The sequence below is a fragment of the Rhinolophus ferrumequinum genome, chromosome 22 (genome assembly GCF_004115265.2).
Source record: "Rhinolophus ferrumequinum isolate MPI-CBG mRhiFer1 chromosome 22, mRhiFer1_v1.p, whole genome shotgun sequence".
NCBI classification, from domain to species: domain Eukaryota; kingdom Metazoa; phylum Chordata; class Mammalia; order Chiroptera; family Rhinolophidae; genus Rhinolophus; species Rhinolophus ferrumequinum.
In genome coordinates this window covers 50,390,453-50,404,694 of record NC_046305.1, presented here as the reverse complement: position 1 = coordinate 50,404,694, position 14,242 = coordinate 50,390,453, and the positions used below count along the sequence as shown (strand labels likewise).

General features: G+C 51.2%; 2 protein-coding genes across 2 annotated transcripts; both read left to right on the top strand.

The window, feature by feature from the left end:
• Nucleotides 1-226: 226 nt before the first annotated feature.
• MTMR11 (myotubularin related protein 11) lies at nucleotides 227-7,830 on the top strand. Its single transcript, XM_033093268.1, has 17 exons — nucleotides 227-741; nucleotides 1,101-1,191; nucleotides 1,606-1,727; nucleotides 1,960-2,020; nucleotides 2,188-2,330; nucleotides 2,812-2,890; nucleotides 3,009-3,144; nucleotides 3,396-3,483; nucleotides 3,643-3,731; nucleotides 3,816-3,940; nucleotides 4,405-4,471; nucleotides 4,682-4,752; nucleotides 5,262-5,428; nucleotides 5,721-5,894; nucleotides 6,195-6,377; nucleotides 6,794-7,087; nucleotides 7,391-7,830. Exons 1-17 carry the CDS (start codon nucleotides 676-678, stop codon nucleotides 7,535-7,537), a joined length of 2,103 nt encoding a protein of 700 aa, XP_032949159.1. The 5' UTR covers nucleotides 227-675; the 3' UTR covers nucleotides 7,538-7,830.
• Nucleotides 7,831-8,851: 1,021 nt separating this feature from the next.
• Nucleotides 8,852-13,651, top strand: SF3B4 (splicing factor 3b subunit 4). The gene is made up of 6 exons (XM_033093267.1): nucleotides 8,852-9,199; nucleotides 9,635-9,763; nucleotides 10,031-10,573; nucleotides 10,875-11,081; nucleotides 12,913-13,086; nucleotides 13,249-13,651. The coding sequence occupies exons 1-6, from the start codon at nucleotides 9,166-9,168 to the stop codon at nucleotides 13,434-13,436; spliced, it is 1,275 nt and encodes a 424-aa protein (XP_032949158.1). The 5' UTR covers nucleotides 8,852-9,165; the 3' UTR covers nucleotides 13,437-13,651.
• The last annotated feature ends 591 nt before the right edge of the window (nucleotides 13,652-14,242 follow it).

Genomic DNA, 14,242 nt, shown 5'->3' with positions numbered 1-14,242 from the left:
GAAAAACACCAATACGACCCCGCCCCAGTTCTTGGGTCTCCCCAGGTAAAAATCCCCTAAGGTCCAATTTCCATTTACTTCTCAATCACGTTTGTCAGGTCTGTCAGGGAGGCAGTAAGGAGGCCTCAACTATTTTGCGTTCCTCCCACTTCCTCCACCCCCGCCCCCTGCAAGATATAAAAAAAACTGAGCTTCCCAAGGAAGCCATCACTGAGGGAGTCTAGAGAAGTGGCCCAAATTGTCCCAGTTTAATACCCAGTGATACTGCTCCCCTTAGTCTCCAGTGCTCAAGAACAAGAAGAGAATGGAAGCGGGGTAAAAAGGGAATCTGGGTATATTTTCCCCGGTCCCCAATTTTTTTCTCACCTTTCTCAAGCTCCTCCACTTTCCCAAAATTGTGTGTATGCTCCTTTAAGGGGCTGGGCATCTCTCCCGCCCTCTCCAGAGGCGACTGAAGTTTCCGAGGAGCCTCCTCTAGCTGAGCTGGACACACCTTTCAAAGACCCCAAATCGTGCTGGGTGCACCTCAAACGCTCCTTTCCTCTAAGTCTTCCCTCCGCCCTTCTCCCTGACTAACTTCCTCTCAACTGCAAGATTCAGCCTTTCCCCAAGGGGCTTGAGCATCCTCAAGGTTTCCCACCCTTATCTGCTCCGTCCCCGGATGGAGCCGGAGAAATGTGGTGGGGGGGCCGGGGCCAGAGTTTCAACATCGCCCCCCAGAAGGAGGAGCCAGAAATGGGGGTAAGGAAAGGAAACTTGGGCTTGGGGGAGAGGGATGGTGGGCAAGAGGGGGTGAATGGGGATGATGTGGAGTTAAAAGAGGGAAGAAAAGGATTTAGAACAGGAGGAGGGTGTGTCTCATGTCAGCTCCAGCTGATGATGGAGCTTAGTCTGTCTTTTACAGTCTCAAGTTCATTGTCTCATTATCCATTAACCAGCCCCTCCCTTTACTGTCTGCCAACCCTGGTCCTGGGCTCCCCACAGCCACCGATCTCAGTTTCCCCTGAGAGTCTGAGTGTAGGCCTCCAAAGGTGGCTGCTAACGTGATCCCAGACCTCAGCGTCGGGGAGGCCTGGGGATTCACCCTACACCCTTCACAGATCTCTGGACCAAAGTCTGTCCAGGGGAGTGGGATGCCGGAGCCCAGGAGTCACCAGCTTGGCAGTTGCCTGGCCTCTGGATGCCTCCCAGGTAATAATGCTTTTCTGATCTCCAGAGACACCTCCAAATTTCGTCCAACTCAAAACTCCTTTCATACCCTTGCCAAAGATACCCCTGTATTTCTCCCGGCTGGAAGTGCTTCTGCCTGGGCGTGCTCTTCTCTCTGTCCAGAGCTGGCTGGGAGCTTGGTCCCTTTGTTCTCTTGACCCTGCTACCCCTTTTCTCGTTTACTTAGTAAATATTGGAGTGCCTACTATGTGCCAGGCACTGTTCTAGGCGCTAGAGTGAAAGAATACACATTCTCTCCTCCTGAGCTTTCATTCTTAGGAGTTAGAGAAGGATCGTAATCTTCCCTCTTTAGACCCTCCTGTCCCAGCGGAGTAGGTGTATACAAGTGTGGGCAACACTGGAAATAGTCATAATCTGGCTCCTCTTCTCCTATAGGGGAGCAGACCCTAGCATGGGCCCCAGGGGTGCGGAAAGGGCTGGAACCTGAATTGCCTGGAACCCTGATCTGCACCAACTTGAGGGTCACCTTCCAGCCCTGTGGATGGCAGCGGAGTCAGGTGAGACGGTTAGGCCAACGGGAAGGACAGCTAGCTGGAAATGGCTGGGGGGTCCAGAAGGATTTAGACAAACATTACTAAAGGAAGTGAGATAGAGTTACATTTAAGGGCTATCTTTTCAGTGTATCAGAGATAGTCAGTGGGGACTGGTCTAGAGAGGTGAGGGGCTGCAGAGACAGGATGAGTGACTTCAAATGTCTTTAGCATCAGTCACGTGCTTCGCTTCCTCTAGGAGACGCCCCTGAGCAGTGAATATGATTTTGCCCTGGTCAACATTGGGCGATTAGAGGCTGGTAAGTATGGGGGTTTGGTGAAGGGGCTCCCTGGGGTTGTTGGGACCCCTCCTCATCCTTTCTTTATTCTCAGAGGACAGCCAGGGATGCAGTGGGATGGGCGGGCAGAGTTCCTCCCAGAGGGACCCTGACCCGTGGCTGCGCTGCTCTCTAACTCTTGACTTCAGTGAGTGGCCTGGCCCGAGTCCAACTCCACCGTCCAGGGTCCCTGCTTAAATTTATCCCTGAGGAGATTCTGATCCATGGGCGAGACTTCCGGCTGCTCAGAGTTGGTTTTGAGGCTGGAGGATTAGAGCCTCAGGCCTTTCAGGTAAGAGACCCCCAATCCATGGCCCCCTCCTCCCCTTAGAACCTTGGGATCTTTTCCCTGGCAATTCCCAATAGTCCCCTATCTCCAGGGTCCCTCTCATCACTCTCTCTGCTCCTTTCCTCCAGGGGAATTTAAGAGGCTGGAATCAATGACATACTGAGAGTAAGGGGCGTGAATTCTAGCCCAGCTCTGCCAATTAGTGGGAGTGTGACTGTAGGCAAGTGTCTTCTTCTGAAAAACAGGGAGGCTCCGTTGAAGGAGCTTAGTCCTGAGATTCCTCCCAGAATCAATGTTCTGGGATTCTGGGGTTCTACGTGTCCTCCTGAGCTCGGGCCCCAGACCCATGAAGCTCCCTGCGTTAGGGGCTGCCTTCCCTGTCCTTCTCTGTTGGTGGCAAAGACAGCGAAGCAACACATGGGCCCCATTTCCTTCTTTTCACTTCAGTCTGAGCCAAAAGGATGGCCTGTCCTTTCCTCCACAGGTGACCACGGCCATTGTCCAGGCCAGAGCTCAGAGCAGTCGAGCCCAGCAGTACACAGGGATAATCCTGAGCAAGGCTGGTGAGTGTGGGTGCTTTGGGGTAAGGATGGGGTAACGAGTCGGAACACACAGGCTGGCTGAAGACAGAAGAGCTGAGCCGCTGTCTCTGCTTCCTCCTCCTCCTCACTCCTGCCCTAGGCCAGACTTCTGGCTCCAGAAAACCGCCTATTCCCCTCTTGGAGACATCAGAAGACTGGGAGACTGAGAGGAAAAAGCAGGGGGCCAGTGCCTGGAGGGTCAGCCTCGTCAATGAGAGGTTCGACGTGGCCACCAGGTGATTCCCCCAGGCCACCCCAACCCCTGCAGCCCTCCCGGTCTTCCCACAGTTCTCTGATCCTCTAAAACGACGCTTCCCACGTACGCCGGCCTCCTAGGACCTCCACGAAGCTATGCCCCGTACCTCCTAGATCTCTACACCTGGTATCTCTTGGAATGATCCCCTCCTAAGTGGCTTCCTTGTAATCACAGCTTTGCATTATAGAGAGGTCACTGAGTCAAGATGTGACATAATTCTCAATTTCACAGCCTCCCCCGTTACTTCTGGGTCCCCAACCGAACTCTGGACAGTGAGGTCCGGAGAGCATTTGGCCACTTCCATCAGGGCCGTGGACCGGTCAGTGTGAGGGTCAGGGTAATGGTTGGGGATTCGAGGGCTATGGGAGGTCAGGGGTCATTGTGGAGAGAGGGGCCCCCTGGGAGGTGAGTGTGGGGGCAAGGGGAGGGTGGGGCTAGGAGTTTCTCCCATAGTGATCCTCCTCTGACTCATTTGAAGCGCCTGTCCTGGCATCACCCTGGGGGCAGTGATCTTCTCCGCTGTGGTGGCTTCTATACAGCCAGTGACCCTAACAAGGAGGACGTCAGGTGAGGGAGGTTTGATGAGAAGAATCAAAGCTCGGATGTTCAGGGCAGACTCCTTCCCTTACTTGCTGACTCCCTCCCCTGCAGAGCAGTGGAGTCCCTGCTCCAGGCGGGGCATTCCGACGTCGCCCTGGTGGACACCATGGACGAGCTGCCTAGTCTTGCAGATGTTCGCCTTGCCCACTTGAGGCTGAGGGCCCTCTGCCTGCCTGGTGAGAGTAACCTTTGACCCCTTACCCCACCCCTAGGTCTGCTGACCCTAACCTGGTTTACCATTTTGCCTGCGACAGACAAGTAATCCTTCGGCCCCCTGATCCTTCGCTTTCTCCTCAAATCCCCCATATCCCACAGACTGATTTCCTGTTTTTCCGGACCCCAACATATATTCTTGTTTTGAAACTGCTTTATTGAGATATAATTTACATACCATAAAATTCATACGTCACCTATCTTAGGTGTTCAACTCAATGAATTTTATTATATTTACAATGTTGTACAAATATCACCACAATTGAACTTGGAAACCTCACGGCCATTGTCGTTACTCCTCATTCCTGTCCCCAGCCCTAGGCAACCACGACTCAACTTATTCTTAACCCTTCAGGCTATAGAGCCTGAATCCCGAATCCCACGTTTTCCTGATCTCTGCCCTTCTGACCTCTCTACCCTCTATCAGATTCATCCGTAGCTGAGGATAAGTGGCTCTCAGCCCTGGAAGGGACACGGTGGTTGGACTACATCAGGTACTTCCTCTTTTTCTAGCCATGATTTATGATTCAACCCTCCCCAACCTTCTGTTAACGTGGACGCCTAATGGCCTCTGAAGTCTCCTGGTCTCCCGAGAAGACCGCTGTGATGCTGCCCCTTACAAGGGGCAGGATTTTGGGCTCTGCCTCTATTACTCTCCTCAAAGCTTATCATTCTTCCGTCCTCTTCCTCACCTGCCCCTCCAGGGCTTGTCTTCGGAAGGCCAGTGACATCTCAGTCTTAGTGACATCCAGGGTTCGCTCTGTAGTACTTCAAGGTGAGTTTCTTGGATCACCTCACTCCATTACTTGACTGTGTCCTTCACCCACCTGACTGGATCCTGCTCAGGGAGGGAGACCTATTGTCTCTAATTACAGCTCCGCCTCTCCCTTTGCTAGGAACTACCATGAACTCTAACTCACCCTCCAGTGCTACCTCTGTCTCCCCATTACAGCCCGTGGTCCCTAACCAGGGTTTCCGTCCTCAGTTACCATCCTTCCATCAGTGGAATGGCATGGGGGTTGGTGTGGGAAGGAATGTGGAAGTAGGTTTGAGATTTAGAATCTGCCTCCTACATGTGAGGCTGGTTATTTCTATCCGGTGGCGTCTACAAAGTGAATCATTCAAGGTCTTTGTTTTCTCTTCACTTCTATGTGCCCTCTCAATCCTACCTACCCCAAACTTTCTCCTCTGGCCTCTCACTTCTTGCTTTGTTTCCTTTTCTCATTCTCTTCTGCCCTAGTTTCTCGGCCCCTCCTTTGTCCCTTCTCCCTCTTCATCACCCAGAGCGCGGTGATCGTGATTTCAATGGCCTCCTCTCTTCACTCGTCCAGCTGCTTTCAGCCCCTGAAGCCCGAACACTGCTTGGCTTCCAATCACTAGTGCAGCGAGAGTGGGTGGCAGCTGGACATCCCTTCCTGACCCGACTTGGGGGAACTGGGGCGAGCGAAAAGGTGAGAACATCTTGGGAAGGTTTTGGGTGGGGGCCAGCATTCAGTATTACTAAAGAAGTAAGGGGATCAGAAAAGTATACTCCATTGGAGGTGAATAAGGTCTGAAGGGTCCTGAGGGTAGACTGAGCTTGAAGGGAGACCCAGATGCGTGAGGGACCACATCTATGACATGCTCAATTCAGATTCCATTTTCTGATCTCCTTCGGGGCCCTTGTTCCGTGTCCCCCATCATTTTGTCATCCTCCCCCTTTAGGTCACCACAATCCCATCCTCTTAATTTCCCTCTTCTCAGGCCCCCGTGTTTCTCCTCTTCCTGGACTGTGTCTGGCAGCTCCTCCAGCAGTTTCCAGCTGAGTTTGAATTCTCTGAGTTTTTCCTTCTTGCTCTTCATGACAGTGTCAGGGTTCCTGACACCCTTACATTCTTGAGAGACACTCCCTGGGAACGTGGAAAGCAGAGTGGACAGGTCAGTGACTTCCAGTTTTTACTTGTCTCCCCCACCGCCACACATACACACTGAGAAGTAATTTCTGAAGTTTAGTCTTGATTTATTAAAAGTTAGGTCCATGGGTGGGAAAGGGTGGAGGTTGGTGCTCACTCTCAGCATTTGACTTTCACCCTACGTCTGATTCCTGGAGTAAGAGACGAGAGTCTGAGAACTTCTCTCTAGACCTGGGAGGAGGATTACATGTGTATATGTATGTATGTATGTATGTATGTATGTATATTTTGTTTAACCATCCCTTTTCTTGTTTCCTTTGTCCAGTTCAACTCCTATACACAAGTCTATACCCCAGGGTATTCCCAGCCCCCAGCTGGGGACTCCATTAACCCACAGCTGTCTGTCTGGGACTGGGATTTACGATACAGCCATGAACAGATACTACAATTCCGTAATCCTGGCTATGACCCGGAATACTGCCCAGATTCCTGGCTCCCTAGACAGCAGGTGAGGTGTCTAAACTTCCTCAACTCCCTTGAATTTCTCACAGGCTCATCCTACTTGATGTGGAGAAGTGGAAAGAGACAGTATCTGAGTCCCCCAGGGAAAGCTTCCCCACTCCTCTTCTATAGCTGTCACAGTCCCTGACTGTCCCCAGGAAGACAGAAATCCTAGAATAGCAGAGGGCATCCTTTTTGTTCTCATCTTCTGTCCCTTGCACACGTTTTATAAATTTCCCTAAAATCAATTTTAATCAGTCCTGAGGCCTAGGCTGAAACCTAATGAGAAGGAAAGATAAAAGCTCTCAGCGAGAGGCCAGTGCAGTGTGAGTGGGAGGCAGCTGGACATTCTAGCTCTTGACTGTTTGGGGAAACGGGTCATCTGGTTCCTAGGCTTCCAGTTGATTTCCCTTTTCCTTTTAGCCAAGCTTCATGGTTACTGGACCCCCCAGTTCTGTGTGGCTCTTCTCTAGAGGGGCCTTGACCCCCATGAATCAACTCTGTCCTTGGCGCGACAGTCCCTCCATGTTGGCAGTCTCTTCTCGTTGGCTCCCCCGACCTGCTATCTCCTCTGAAAGTCTGGCTGATCAGGAGTGGGGGCTCCCCTCGTACTGGGGAGCTTGCCCTTTACCCTCGGGGCTGCTGCTACCTGGATATCTGGGACCTCAGATCAGGTTCTGGAGACGCTGCTACCTGAGGGGAAGGCCTGAGGTCCAGGTGAGGAAGGAAGACAGGGCCTGGGAGGTGAAGGGTTTGACTGCTGAACCAGATGTTTCCAGGATCTGGAACAGCAAAGGGCTGGGGGGATTGGGAAGTGAAATACCATTCCCGTTGGTATCCAAGTGGATAGGTTTGGGAGTGTGGGTGGGGGAAGGTGCTTGTGGCTCAGATCAGGTGGAACTTAGGGCACAGTTAGAGGGGGAAAGAGAATTAAGACACCAGAAGTGGCAGACAGATTTTAGAAGCAGAGAGCTGGAGCTTCAATAACGTTCCTCTCTGCTTGTCTGCACCCCTTCCCAGACGGGCCTCTCAGCTCCCACAATCTCTGGCCTCCAGGATGAGCTATCCCATCTTCAGGAGCTATTAAGGAAATGGACACCAAGAATATCTCCTGAGGATCACTCCAAGAAAAGACATCCAAGTACCATTCTCTCCCAAGCCCGTTGAAATTGCTTTCTCATGGGCCGGGAAGAAGGTGGTCTGAGGGTTCAGTCTAATCCTTTGATTGTTTTATATCTGGTCTTGCTGCCTCAGCTTTCACACTCCAACTCTTAAACAAGCTTGCTGACTTGTTTCCATCACAGATGGGTGGTCTATCATGTTTGGTTCCTCAGGATTATATACAGAGGGTGCCAAAAAAAATGTATACACGTTTTAAGAAAGGAAAGAACTATTAAAATTGTAATACTCAATATATACCGATAACAAAAGATGAATACAAGTCGTGTTTGACTTCTGCAATGACAAGAGGTACTCAAAGTGGTTACTATCATGGTCCAGACATTTCTGAGTACAGCAAACTACTGCTTGAGCAACGTTGACCAAAGTGTCCCATTTGTGTATTTTTTTTGGCACCCCCGGTATATCGCGTCTTGTGATTTGAAGAATTTAGAAACAAAAACAATCCAGAATATGATCACCTGTTTTTTCAGGGCAATTCCATCCCTTTTGGATATCCAGCTTTGTGAGAGCAGAGATATGCTGTTCCTTGGTCCCAACAAGTTGGCCTACCGACCTCATTCTCCCCTCTTCTTGCTGCTTCCTGAATTCCAATTTCTATTTCTTCCCTTACAGCTTCCTGTGGGTATGGAGTGGATATGGGAGACACCCTGTCTTTTCCAATTGTATATTTTTGTAGTGACATTTCTATTTAAGGGATTCATTAAAGCGCAGTATTTATACATGTTGCTGGCATTGTTTCGTGTCTGAATAAAGGAGCCTAGGCAAGACGGGGGTGGGTACAGAGAGGCTGGGTATGACTGGAGAGAGATGGCACCCACCGTATTATTAAGGAAATAAGGGGTTGGGTCAGGTGAGGCTCTGCAGAATTCACATGCAATTTGGGGAAAAGGTTCTTCTCCAAGCCTCCCATTTAGTGGCAGACGTGGGGCAAACGCACACCGAGCCGTGGTTGCTGAGGCCGGGTGTGTCCTAGAGGTTGAAGCCTCTGGGTTCAGTGTCAACCACGCCTCAGCTTTGGTCACTTAGAGCCTCAGCTTCCCCTCACCCCCACCCCCCACCCTAACCACGAGGCCACCTCAGGCATCACTCCGGCTCCAACATAAACTGCAATCCCCTCCCTTCGGGGAAAACGAACTACTACTTCAAGCCTAGGCTGGGGCTGCGGGCGGGAGTGGAGCGCTGCCTCCACGCCTAAGGCAGCCGAGTGAGTCCTCAGCACACCCGTCTCCGGGGAACAAGTGACGATCATTTGGCACAAAAATATATGAAACACAAAGTTTTGTTCTTTTAGTTTTCAAGTTGACGTTTCGGGAGCGGTATGATCCTGCAACGTCTTGCACTGCTTTGAAAGAGGTCTGAGCGCTTCCGTTCCGCCGTCCTCGCCCTGAGAACTCAAGCGGAAGACTCGGAGAAAGACCAAGGCGCACAACAGCCCGTCCCCGGGGCCGCATCCAGTCTTAGCGGCTCCTAAGATGGCCGCCACCGCTTCCGGCCCCGCCCCACGCCGCGGCCCCGCCCACAGCCTCACGTCGGCTTTTGCCCCCGGAAGTGGAAGTAGTGACTGAGGTCGGAGGGCGGGATCGCTGCTTGGAGACGGCGGGAGCTCTTCCATCATGGCGGCCGGCCCGATCTCCGAGCGGAACCAGGGTGACTGGACGGGACAGGGGGGCGGTCTGGGGGGTCCCGAGTAGGGCCAGCAGTGTTTCCGCCCGGGCGGGAGACTGCGCCACCCAGGAGGCCGCGGGACTAGCCACTTTGCTTGTTGGGGGCGGGGTGGCCCGGTGCCGGCTACGGCCTGTAGGTGTGCTGCTTTCTAGTATGTCGAATCGCGTGCTTTCCCACTCAAAAAGAAAATCAAAAGGAGAATTTGCAGCAGGACTCAAAATTTGACTTCAGAAGATTCCCTAGTTCTTGGAAAGAGGGAGGTGTAGGGGCTTAATCTAAAACTCTCTCTTTTTTTTTCCCTTTTTGCTCCTGTACCGTCTCCACCAATTCTCCCACCTGGGTTTCATCTTCACGTTCCCGTCATCTCCTTGCACGGCATACGCATCTCTGCCCTAACTTGCTGCTCGCACCATCCAGATGCCACTGTGTACGTGGGCGGCCTGGATGAGAAGGTTAGCGAACCGCTGCTGTGGGAGCTGTTTCTCCAGGCAGGACCAGTAGTCAACACCCACATGCCAAAGGATAGAGTCACTGGTCAGCACCAAGGTGAGTACAGGCCAATAGGTCCGTTTATTTATTGAGGACAGACGGCTCCTGAGGACCCCAGCAGTATTCACAGCTGTCTTGGAATAAGCAACGTAACTAAGCATTTCTTTCTCTTAAGCCGACCTAGCTCTCGTTTGTTTCTGGAGCCATTCTTAATTGAAGTGAGGTTATTATTTTTTGTTCTTTGTGCTTTCAAAGATGGATGAGTTACGCCCTTTTTTAAGCACGTCACTTCGGTTGTGAACCTCCTGTCTTCCACTTTCCCAGGCTACGGCTTCGTGGAATTCTTGAGTGAGGAAGATGCTGACTATGCCATTAAGATCATGAACATGATCAAACTCTATGGGAAGCCAATCCGGGTGAACAAGGCATCAGCCCACAACAAAAACCTGGATGTGGGGGCCAACATTTTCATTGGGAACCTGGACCCAGAGATCGATGAGAAGCTGCTTTATGATACTTTCAGCGCCTTTGGGGTCATCTTACAAACCCCCAAGATAATGCGGGACCCTGACACAGGCAACTCCAAAGGTTATGCCTTTATTAATTTTGCTTCGTTTGATGCTTCGGATGCGGCCATTGAGGCCATGAATGGGCAGTACCTCTGTAACCGCCCCATCACGGTGTCCTATGCCTTCAAGAAGGACTCCAAGGGTGAGCGCCATGGCTCAGCAGCTGAACGACTTCTGGCAGCCCAAAACCCACTCTCCCAGGCCGACCGCCCTCATCAGCTGTTTGCAGATGCACCCCCTCCACCCTCTGCCCCCAACCCTGTGGTATCATCACTGGGGTCTGGGCTTCCTCCACCAGGTAAAGCGTTTGATTCACAATATGTTTGTCTTGGGTTTGGGGGTGGGGCAGAAAGAAGGAAAAGAACGGATAAAGAGGGACATTGAGTCGGTAGGCGATGAGAAGGGGATTGAAGGCTAGTGGTTGTGGTGGGGAGGAAAGTTGCTGAGTTTCTCCAGGAGGCGGAAGTTTTCTGTGTTGGCTGACATTGCCTCTGAGTTTGGAGAGCTGAGAGGAGCTCGTCCTGCCTGGAGAGGCCAGATTGGAACAGGTTCTCGAAAGACATTCACTCTCATTAACTGTTCTTCTGTTTCTTCCATAGGCATGCCTCCTCCTGGCTCCTTCCCACCCCCAGTGCCACCTCCTGGAGCCCTTCCACCTGGGATACCCCCAGCCATGCCCCCACCACCGATGCCTCCTGGGGCTGGAGGACATGGGCCCCCAGCAGCAGGAACTCCAGGGGCTGGACATCCTGGACACGGACACTCACACCCTCACCCATTCCCACCAGGTGGGATACCCCATCCAGGTGAGTACTCTTTGCTGGAAAAGGAAGGGATGAGCTGGGAAGAGGAGCTGTCACCACTTATGCTGCTGTCCTTTGTCTCTCAACAATAATAGTTCTAGAATGTCTTTCAGACATTTTTTTATAAAAACAAGACATTTTTTTATAAAAACAAACACAAGATACTTTACTCTCTTTAAAAACTACCACCTTGTCTCTATTTCTTACTTGTTTTTCCAAAGTTTACAACTATCCTTGTTGTTTTTTGTTTCCTTAACTTTTACTTCCATTCTTTCCTCTGGCTTCCATCTCACGGCAGTTACCTAATTGCTAAATCTAGGGGACACTTCCACTCCTTATCAGGTTTGACCTATGGTCTTACTTGAAACTGGCTATGTGTTCCTGTTTGAAAATCTTATCTCTTTCGCTTTTCTGGATCCACTTCTTATCTGTCTCCTTAATTTTAGGCACCTCAGTAGGCTCCCTTTTCTCTGCGTGTACCTAGGATTTTGTGTTTTGTTCTCCTTTCTGCATAGTTCCATTACTTGTACTTTGATGCCTCCGAGATCTGTATCTCTGTTCCATGGTTGTTCACATTCCAGACTCTTAATCCTGCTGTTGAAATCGACAGCTCCACTTTCCACCCTCCCCTTCAACCCTAGCCTTCCTCTAGTATTCTTTGTTTTCGAGTGCTTAGTTCAGAAATATGGGGCTGTGTTTGACTATTCCCTGTCATCCCACTCTTGATACCAAGTCTTATTAATATTTCTGGCGTCGGCCCTCACTGCCAGTGCCCTAGTTCAGGCCCTCACACCCTCATTAATTCACACTTAATTTTTAATACATTTTATTGGGGAATATTGAGGAACAGTGTGTTTCTCCAGGGCCTATCAGCTCCTAGTCATCCGTCATCCTTCAGTGTATTGTGGAGGGTGCAGCTCACTCCAAGTCCAGTCGCCGTTTTCAATCTTTAGTTGCAGGGGGTGCAGCCCCCCATCCCACGTGGGAATTGCACTGGCAACCTTGTTGTTGAGAGCTCTGCTCTAACCAACTGAGCCATCCGGCCGCCCCGCCGGAAGCTCAGCGGCAGCTCGTTGTCTTCAATCTAGTTGTGGAGGGTGCAGCTCACTGGCCCATGTGGGAATCGAACCGGCAACCCTGTTGTTCAGCGCTCGTGCTCTAACCAACTGAACCATCGGGCTGCCCTCACACCTAATTTATTGTAAGAATTTCCTACCTCATACTTTGACTCCAATTTTCATTACCTTTGATCCACTTCACAGAGTAATTTTTGTCAAACACAGAAATCTACATACACACTCTTGCTCAAATTCTTCTGTGGCAAGAGTAAAACCAGCCTCGTGACCATAGCATTCTAGGCCTTTCCTGGCCCCTGTCCGTTACTCCTGTGACTGCCTGGTGCCCATGATTACTAAGCGGCTGGTTTTCCTGGGACAGACTGCCACTTGACACATCAGTGAGTTGCACATTCTAGTCTTTTCTGCCTAAGATGTTCTAGTCCCACTCTCTACCTGAAAGAGTCTTATCCTTTCGACATAGATCTTTGCTCAGATAGTATCTCTGCTACCTTCCCAAATCCTATTGACAGACCGTTCTGTTTGTTACATACATCTGCGGCTCTTCCGGTGCCTGAATCGTGGGAGAAGCAGGTAAAGAGGGCGAGAAACTGACTGGGTAGTTGGTTGGTTTGTACAGTTGGAATGGGGTCCAGGAGAAGGACATTTTTAGCAGCCTCGTTTTCCCTACTCGTCACTTCTCTCCATTTTGTTTTCTTTTTTTCCCCACGTTTTTGCCCTTGTCTCCTGTCTCTGATGTGTCCGTCTTGTTTTCATAGGGATGTCTCAGATGCAGCTGGCCCACCACGGCCCTCATGGCTTAGCACACCCCCATGCTGGGCCGCCGGGATCTGGGGGGCAGCCACCACCCAGACCGCCCCCTGGAATGCCTCATCCCGGACCTCCTCCAATGGGCATGCCCCCCCGAGGGCCTCCGTTTGGATCTCCCATGGGTGAGTAGGCTCCGGCCACCTCCTTCTGTGAACCCCTCTGTCACACCCCCTTTCCCCTCACTTCTCTCCTTCTCCCTGTCTCCCGGTCTGCCCTCTCCCTGCGTCCTCCCAACGTCAGCTGTCTCCTGTTTCTCTTCCTAACTTCTCTTTCTCTTCCTGCAGGTCACCCCGGTCCTATGCCTCCACACGGCATGCGTGGGCCTCCTCCCCTGATGCCCCCTCATGGATACACTGGCCCTCCACGACCCCCACCCTACGGCTATCAGCGGGGGCCCCTCCCTCCGCCCAGACCCACTCCCCGGCCTCCGGTTCCCCCGCGTGGCCCACTGCGAGGCCCTATCCCGCAGTAAGTCCTCATTCTCTTTCCGCCTGTCCTGGTCTCCCAATGTCTTTTCAATTCCTTGGACCAATCAGAGTTGCTGTAGCTCCGCGGGGCCAAGGCACTGATCCCTCTCAGGCCCGTTTTTTAAGTGTGATTTTTTTCAGAGGAGGTTTTTTTTTTTCTGCGTTGGTCCTAAGTGTTTTGCTAACACACAGAGATAATAAAAACTCAACTTCTTCTTTATCCTTTGTGGTGTTTTCCTTGGCAAAGTAACTTTTCTCTTTTTCTGTGAGAAGAGATGTCTCTCTGTTGGGAGAAGAATGATAAGATGGAAGTGAGGCTTTCTGTGCCCCCTTTTAAAGGCTTACCGTGTAACTGCTCTTGCATTTGCTGGACTGCTGTGGACTTCAGCCACGTTGCCTTACGTCAGGCTTCCACATGCAGTTTCTAAGATGGAGACTCAGTATCAGTGGCCTGGGTTACTGTGAGTATGAAGTCAGAACAGAAGTCACGTTCCTGGAGCTGTGCTGGAAATAATGAAGTAACATGCACAGAGCTAGTCACAGTAGCACTGTCGGTAATAACTAGATTGGAAACAGCGCATGTCCGTCGGGCAGGGACTGGTTGAATAAACAGGTAAATCCATCCCCAGAGTACTGAGTGGCAGGAGAAAGGAATGAGGAAGATGCTCTTGCTGTCGTGAAGATGTCCAGGGTGTAGTAGGTGGGAAAGAACATGCAGAACACACACAGCGTGTCGTGCGCCCCCTTACCCATCTGAGCGCTGGCCCAGAATATTACATACATCTGTTTGTATTTTAAAAATGGAAGGGTA

Coding starts and splice junctions, on each gene's coding strand:
- SF3B4 (XM_033093267.1), top strand. CDS start 9,166: ATGGCGGCCGGCCCGATCTCCGAGCGGAACCAGG. Junction 10,574..10,874: donor GTCTGGGCTTCCTCCACCAG/GTAAAGCGTTTG, acceptor TTTCTTCCATAG/GCATGCCTCCTCCTGGCTCC. Junction 13,087..13,248: donor TCCGTTTGGATCTCCCATGG/GTGAGTAGGCTC, acceptor CTCTTCCTGCAG/GTCACCCCGGTCCTATGCCT.
- MTMR11 (XM_033093268.1), top strand. CDS start 676: ATGTGGTGGGGGGGCCGGGGCCAGAGTTTCAACATCGCCCCCCAGAAG. Junction 5,429..5,720: donor GAACTGGGGCGAGCGAAAAG/GTGAGAACATCT, acceptor CCCTCTTCTCAG/GCCCCCGTGTTTCTCCTCTT. Junction 7,088..7,390: donor GGGGAAGGCCTGAGGTCCAG/GTGAGGAAGGAA, acceptor ACCCCTTCCCAG/ACGGGCCTCTCAGCTCCCAC.